This window comes from Mus pahari, chromosome 12, assembly GCF_900095145.1.
Source record: "Mus pahari chromosome 12, PAHARI_EIJ_v1.1, whole genome shotgun sequence".
NCBI classification, from domain to species: domain Eukaryota; kingdom Metazoa; phylum Chordata; class Mammalia; order Rodentia; family Muridae; genus Mus; species Mus pahari.
In genome coordinates this window covers 18,246,319-18,254,264 of record NC_034601.1, presented here as the reverse complement: position 1 = coordinate 18,254,264, position 7,946 = coordinate 18,246,319, and the positions used below count along the sequence as shown (strand labels likewise).

Genomic DNA, 7,946 nt, shown 5'->3' with positions numbered 1-7,946 from the left:
TCTCTCTCTCTCTCTCTCTCTCTGTGTGTGTGTGTGTGTGTGTGTGTGTGTGTGTGTGTGTGTTCGCGCGCGCAAAGGCCAGAGGTGTCAGTGCTGGAGTTAAAAGTGAACCACCTGGCACAGGCACTGAGAACTGACCTTGGTCCCTTTGCATGAACAGAGAAAGTGTGTGCTCTTAACTGATGAGCCATTTTTCCAGCTTCACAAGGGGACATTTTATACTTTTTGTTTGTGTGTTTGTTTTTGTTTTTTACTTTCTTTCTTTAGCCCCAAGATATAAACTGCAAAAAGATACTTTGTTCCACAACCAGGTTTGCCTGGTGGAGGGAGCCCCAGGGTCTGGCCCACTCACCTTTTCTGCCAGCAGGTTGCATTTGGCTGGATCTGTGACCTCTTTTGCAGTACAGTCAGTGGCAGCTATTACAAACTCCACCAGAGTAGACACTGGGAGAGGCTGAGAATGAAAATGAGGACACATGTGGGAAAGATGGTCTGGAATGAGAGGGGCAAGAAGAGGTGGGACAGAGGGAGGGAGGGGGGAAGGAGAGGTGGGATGGAGGGAGGAAGTGACAGAGAGGGGGAGGAAGGGGGAGGGAAGGAGCAAAGGAGAGGAGGAAGGAAGGTGGGAGGGAGAGTGGGAGGGGGAAAGGAGGGAGAGGGGGAGGCCATGGTCTGGCACAGTTTGAGAGAACACAAATCACCCAGACTATGTGTGGCCCTGGGCAATTGGAAGGACTGCGTTCTGACGTTGGGCTGGGGAGGTAGGATCTGAGTCTTCTCAAATTATTGGCAAGAGTTCATTGTCCATCTCACAGGGCAGAGGTTAAGTTTTCAGAGAGGAAACAGGAAGCCAAAAGGCTAACTTTAGTCAGGCAGGGACGGAAACCCAGCATCTCCTGGCCCTCAACCATCGGAACCCAATGTTCCAGTCATTCCAGGCTAGAAGGGGGAACTGAAAAGATGCCCCCAACCCAGTTTCCCACACGAGGATCAAAATGGAAGTCATTGTGCTTCCTTTCTCCTAGTGCTGGGAGCCTTGCAAGCGCAGCGCCTGGTACAGTATGGGATGGGAATTCTCCCAGGAATGACAGAATCACCACCTTCACTAACGTATTTGCAAGTATGTCTTGACTTATTTCCATTGCCAGCTTCCTTAAACATGCCAAGGCTGTTGCACCCAGATAGTTGCTTTGGCTATACAATTAGATGGTCCGTCCCCTCCCAACCTCAGCATCTGGATTTGAAAGGCAGATTAGGAACCTCCCAGTATTTGTCTGCCCATACCTTTGTTAGTATTGATTCCCAGACTGCGGCAGATGTTACTGGCAGGGTGTAAACGTGTGGCACCCAGTGAATGTCTTGTGTCTGAACAGAGAGCCCTGCTATTAAGTGTTAGGTAAAGCCAGGAGGCCAGGGTGTTTCCTGCCTTCTGCTTGTGGCTGACCTACGTTGGACTGGCTCAGTTTGGGATAAGGTTGCTGAGAGTTTGGGGCTCCTCAAAGTCCTAGAACCCCTGCCAGTCCTTCCAACCAATGCTCCCTTTTCTTCTGGTTATCACCCCCACACATGCCCCAAGGGCCACCAAATCGTCCAAATCTATCAAAAGAGTGTTAAAGTTTTTACCACATTTTGAGCCCGGGAAATCTCCACCAGTTTAAAATAGGTTCCGTTATTCTGTGCGTTGAAGGCAGCCAGGGCAGTATTGACGGTGTGGACCACGTTGGTATCGTTGAACCGGGTCAGGAGTGGGCACCGTGGGCACAACTTACGCACGTCCTCCGCAGAGTCTAGGCAGAAAGATAGCAGGGTCTAACTGTAGCTCTCCAGTGTACTCACAGCAGCTTGCTTATTTAGAAAGGGCTCCTCGTGCTCCAATAGAGCACTACTTCTCTAAACCTTCAAGCAGCTGTATGAAGGTCACCAAATCACAGCCACCGGGACAGTGTTCGCCCGTAAGAACGAGCTCCTTTAAAAGATGGTGTTAGGATCCCGGGACCAGGAATCCTCACCGAGGAAGGGAGACCTATTTGAGTTCAAAACTATTCTGATTCCTTTCTCATTCTATGAGATAAAAATAAGCGGCAGTGTTTTCTGACCTGGGTTGGAATGACACTGGGTGTGCATCACAGTGAACTGGCCGTCTTGTTTCAGGATGTGGAAGTCACAGTCTCCCTCCACCGCCTGGGAAAGAAATTATTCTGAAACACTGCGTACTCTCTGGCTGCTCATTTGGGGGAACATCTTGGCAGGGCTGTGGGAGGTAACCTGCCCAAGGCCACCTTCACAGGTGTTATTGAAACATTATAATCTGCTCTCCGGGAGGGCTTCGAGAAGAAAAGCCCAAGTGTTGTGAAAATCAGCCTCAGGGAAGACACCATCCATCCCACTGCAGGTTTTAGAAATTGCCTTCCGGGTAGCCAAGATGGCTGCTGGGAAATGGAGAGAGCCAAACCCTATCTTTGCTGAACTGTGGTGGCCAGGCACCACCCACACACCACAGGGCAGCACTCACGTGCTCAGTCAGCTGCCTCACAGAACAGTTTGCCAGGGGGGTGGGGTCCAGAGCATGGCAGGTGGTCTCCAGTGTGTCAACTTCCAACTCATACACTACTCCGAAGGGCCGCTGTGGAGTCGGACAGAAGGGAGAGGTGAGCAAATGCTCCTCCGCTGATCCAATGTGTGCCACCTAGTGTGAACACTAGCCCTGTGGTGGGCCTTGGCTGAGGGGTGGGAGGACTAAGGAGACGCCAGCCCCACCCCTTCTAGCTCTGCAATGCTGCAGTGTTTTGTTTTGTTTTGTTTTGTTTGGTTTGGTTTGGTTTGGTTTTTCGAGACAGGGTTTCTCTGTGTAGTCCTGGCTGTCCTGGAACTCACTTTGTAGACCAGGCTGGCCTCGAACTCAGAAATCCGCCTGCCTCNCCTGCCTCTGCCTCCCGAGTGCTGGGATTAAAGGCATGCGCCACCACGCCCGGCTGCTGCAGTGTTTTTTTTTTTTTGGTTTTGTTTTGTTTTGTTTTGTTTTTGTTTTGTTTTGGCTTTTTAGTTATTGTCTTCCACTATAGATGGAGTGGGTGTGAAATGGGGAGAGGGAGGGGAGGGTGGAGGGTGGTGGTGCGGGGTGTGTGTGTGTGTGTGTGTGTGTGTGTGTGCTCTGACAGCTGTCCCAGCCATAGTCCTTATTCTGAGCGCTCTTTCCAGAGAAGTAACTCTGAGGGCTAGCTTTTATTCTGAGCAGCTTATTATCTTAGCTATCCTTCACTCTACTCCATTCTTTCTTCTCTCTAGTTGCCCACTTCCCTCCCTTTCTTTGGGTGTTCATGTCCTTAAAGGTTTCCCTTGCCCCCCCCCCCCTTGGCTCTTTATCGTCTACCTTCCTGGGCCCTGGATGCACAGAGTCCTCTCTCCTGCTCGCCGCCGCCTTTCTATTCTGAGGCTGGGAAACTGTCATCACGAGGGTGGAAGCATTTCGGGAAGCTTGTAGGACCCTGTGAGGAGTTCAGTGCTTCACCTGTCTGGGTATTCCCCTTTCATACCTTGAAATGCCCCAAAGTTTGAAAACTCTCAACCCAACTTAGTTCACTGGTCGCTTTCGCTCTCTGGAGACGTCAGAACTACCATGGGTAGATGCACTGGGTTTATGTGCAGGGACTTCTTGGTCCACTCGGGCATCCCACAATGAGTAGCTCGAAATCAGCACTTAGCACCTGCGCAGTGCTCGCTCATGGCTTTCCCTCCAGCATGTAAACTAGGCAGAGAGCTGGCCATTATGTCTTTTGCCAGCTGCCCTTAAAACTCACCCAGGAAAACCCTGGTTTCAAATCAGCTGTCCCACTGTAGAGCTGGTTGTCAGGTCTCACTCTGAGTATCCTGACTTTCACCTTATTTCCCTCCTAAACCCTAAGTCTCGAATGGCACAAACTTGTTCTTCTCATCTTTATGTTAAGCTGAACGGTATGGAGTTTCCAACTTTGCTTGTTAAAAGCAGACAAATAGTCAAGTGGCACATGCCTATGATTCTAGCACTCCAGGAGACAGAGGCAGGTGGATCTCCGTGAGTTCAAGGCCAGCCTGGTCTACATAGTAAGTTCCAGGACAGCCAGGGCTACAAAGAGAAAACTTTCTGTTTCAGAAAGGAAGGAAGGAAGGAAGGAAGGAAGGAAGGAAGGAAGGAAGGAAGGAAGGAAGGAAGGAAGAAAGAAAGAGAAAAAAGAGAAAGGAAGGAAGGAAGGAAGGAAGAAAGAAAGAAAGACAGAAAGAGGGAGGAAGGAAAAGAAAGAGAGAGAGGAAGGAAGGAAGGAGGAAGAAAGGAAGAAAGAGAGAAAGAAAAAGAAAAGCAGACAAGTACTGGAAGTTTCATGGTTTCAGTCTGTTAGCATATGATATCTGTTGTCCAAGGAGAACATGGCTCTCAGGCAGGTCTGGAATGAAGGAAGGGAGGGGTTAATGAAATGATCTGCATGAAAGGGCTGTCACACATGGCCACTGATCAGATGCCGCTTTCCTTTTCATCAGGGATAAATGGAATCCAAGAAAGAGAAGTGATTTACAAATTAGCAAATAGGAGCCCAGGTTCTTCCAGCAAGTCCCACCTTCTGCCTGTGGCCTGTGAACTATGCCTCAGGGTCCCTTCCTCTTCCAATGGGAGCATCCTCTGTGAGATGCACAGCTACAGTACTGATGCGGCCTCTCCTGCTCTCTCTTTCCCAGTCTCTGCTGCCTTTTCATCTCCACAGGGAGATGCTAGCCTTTGGGGCACTGGGTTAGATTCCCCCGCCCAGATTCATTCAGCTCACTCCTGGTAGGCTCACTTACCCGATACCACACCTTGACTTTGTCGATCTGATTCAAGATCTGTTTGAATCCCTGAAGAAGATGTTTATTGAGGTAGTCCACAGCCAACAAAGCTACTTGCTCTGTTTCTGGGTCATCACAAGCCAATTCTCTAAAACCCAGTCCTGTACCTTGTGGAGCTGATTGGCAGCCCCAGAGCTGAGCAAAACAAAGGAGCAGGACCAGGGACTTCATGGTTGCTCCAGAGAGGCCCTGGAAAATGGGCAAATGTTAGGAGCAGCCCAGATAATCAGCTTGGAGAGCTAGACCAATAGAGGGGGGCAGAGGGCCTAATTTATCCGACAGAGCCCGCCGAAGGAATTGCGTAAAGGCGTGGGATGGTTTCTGTTCTGGTTCCAAATAATCCTTGCAAACAGCAGCTCTGGAAAAGCAAATAAGTTAGGACACCCTCTATCCCCAAGAGATCTGCCAAAGTCAATGCCGCTGTGGGCGAAGCTATTCCAAAGTCTGCTTGGAACATGGTGATAACAGCAGAGAGAGGAGGTGGCAGAAGGACGAAATGGACATGGCCGGCGCAGAGCGCAGCTGCAGTGGCGGTGGAGGTGGGGGTGGGAGTGGGGGTCATCCACGTGAATATGGGCATGCCGTGGCACCCTGAATATGAGCGGGCTAGGGCTATAGCATGCTCTGGATAAATCTTCTAGTGTGGGCGATTTTTCTCCCTCAAGAAGAATCATATTAGGAGAAGAGGGTCCACCCGTGTAGCAAAGATACTGCGAGCCAAGGGAGATGCTCAAGTCAGTAAGAAGAATGGAATGGAAAGGATTATTGCATGGAGGGGTGTGACTGGTGTCCTTGCAGGCCCTGCAGGGGACAGCACAGGCAGGCACTGCTCTGTGTCTTCTGTGTGGCCGCTCGGCATCAATAGCACTCTGGTCCCAGCCAAGGCACAAGTGCAAGGCCATGGAGTTCCGGCCTATGAGCCATCATTTGACACAGTTCTGGGTTGGACTCCAGCATTTCAGGTTGAGGCACTGCAAGAGCAATTAGGAACAAAGGTCTGCTCTGCACTCTGCAACCTCAACAGGATAGTGTGCCTGCGGGTTTTGACAGTCCCAGATGTGATCTTCAGGAAGTGTGTGTGCGGGACAGTGACAGCTTTCAGAAATGTCACGTAAGGACCGGGGAGCCAAGAAGCCTTCACACAGGGACCATACTTCAAATGCCTCACATTTGGTCACCGAAGTCACCGTCACATTTGGATAGATTTGTCCTGTGGTTTACCATTGCTTCAGAGGGGAAAAAAAAAAAAAAAACTTGTTACAAAAGAAGAGATGACCTGGTTGTGGGTAGAGAGGGAGGGTGACAGGGCAGAGACGGTGGCGGCAGGGTTCACTTTGCATTTGCTTCCAGCTACATATACATGTACAGACCTGAATGGGAACTCCTGGTTCTCTTGGAGAGCGGCCATAAATCTCAGAGACATCTAGCTAGTCATTTCGTTTTCTATTAACCATGTGCCAATTTAATTTAAAGGCATGACACAGGAACTCTTTGGGAGAGCTAAGCTTTTCTTTGAAAATACTAAATCTGGACATTAATGCATATTTGGAAAGACAGGAGTGCTTTATAAGGTGTAAGCTCAGGCACGTGAACCACAATTTTACTCTCCACAGAGAGTGTTCGAAATAGAAATGCTGACTTGAACCTCCTTTGGCAAACGCCTAATCTACTCTCTTTCACATAACCCAATTCAGATCCTTGGATTGAAACCTGCCCTACTAAGTGTAGCTTGTCCCCACTGGGCTTAGAAGAAGCCACAAATGAAAAGGGATTCTTTATGGGAGTGCATCATTAGTCAAAGGTGGGAAGGTGTGCACACCTCCCCTTGTTTTGTAAGAGCCTGCTCCAGAATCCTCTGCCAAGTAACCTGGGCCATCCATTGGCAGCCTGACAGCTGTACCTGTGAGCCGTATGCTGTCCTCCTTGTCTCTGCTTTAGCCTTCCCCTCAGCTCCAGGTTCCTCAGGCTCCCAATCCCAGCCAGGAGAGCCTTTCAGGCCTTCTTTCAACATCTTCTTGAAACCTGGGGAGATGGAGTTGCTTTGTCCATATGAGAAATGGGGAGTTTTGGAAAGTAGCTTTCATACCCATCTGCATGGGCACCCCTGAAGCAATGGTCTGCCAGCCAGCCACTCACTCGGGGGCATCGCCCAGTGCTACACCTGTCTGCCTGGGAAGAGATTTAAATGCTATTAAAATGAAATTTCGCATGGGGGGGGGGGAAACCAAGATAGCAGTGTAACAAACAGCGGCATTTAAGCTAGCAGTTGGCTGTCTCTCACCCAGTGCTGTGGTGAGAGGAGAGATAGTAGTTGTTCTTAACCACACACCTCATTTCTCTGTACCAAATAGAAGCGTATAGCTGTTTCTTTTTCCATTTAGCACTATCATGTGAAAATTGCTTCATGATTAAAAAGGCTTAAAAACACGTCTGTAAGGACTCTGTGTAATTCTGTGGTACACCTCTGTTATTTCATTGACTTGTTTGCACTTTCCCTAAGCACTCATGTCATGATGTGGGTAACAGGGCTCTGTATGCACACGGATCTCCCTGCAATGTGGCAAAGCTTGCTGAGAGGAACAAGTTCCCAGTCTCGGGGGCAGTTCCTAAGGCGGCAGCAGGGTACCAGGCAGCACTAAGGGTGGCACAAGCCTCAGGGCAGAAGCTAGGAATGGCATCAGGGCCTCCCTCCCCATGTGTCACCAGGGAGCCTTTAGACTAGAAGAGATGTTTGATTCATTCGAACGAACAGAGTTTGATATTTAGACCAGGCCTGGTCACACAAGTCTGTTAATCCTAGTCTTAGGTACTGAGGAGACTGAGGCAGGAGGATCACAAATTCAATATTAGCCGGGCTACACAGTGACCAGTGCCAGCCTGGTCAGCTTAATTGTGATTCTCAGAGGAAAAAAAAAAAAAAAAGAGGAAGGCTGGGCACATAGGTCAGTGAAGGTCAGTGATAAAGCATTTGCATAGCGTGGCCAATCACCAATATCCTGGGTTCAGTCTCCAGTTGACAGAAAGGAGATGGGAGGGCTGGAGAGATGGCTCAGCAGTTAAGAGCACTGACTGTTCTTCCTAAGGTCCTGAGT

The 7,946-nt window shown here is 49.5% G+C and overlaps 1 protein-coding gene across 1 annotated transcript in view; it reads right to left on the bottom strand.

Moving 5' to 3' along the window:
• Ahsg (alpha 2-HS glycoprotein) overlaps positions 1 to 5,122 on the bottom strand; it is a 7,848-nt gene extending 2,726 nt beyond the window's left edge. Inside the window, exons 1-5 of the mRNA XM_021209815.2 lie at positions 4,813 to 5,122; positions 2,513 to 2,623; positions 2,097 to 2,181; positions 1,624 to 1,787; positions 353 to 454 (exon numbers count right to left, since the gene is read on the bottom strand). Of these exons, the coding sequence (XP_021065474.1) occupies positions 353 to 454; positions 1,624 to 1,787; positions 2,097 to 2,181; positions 2,513 to 2,623; positions 4,813 to 5,025 (675 nt within the window). The 5' untranslated portion in view covers positions 5,026 to 5,122. The remainder of the gene's footprint in view (positions 1 to 352; positions 455 to 1,623; positions 1,788 to 2,096; positions 2,182 to 2,512; positions 2,624 to 4,812) is intronic.
• Between the last annotated feature and the right edge of the window lie 2,824 nt (positions 5,123 to 7,946).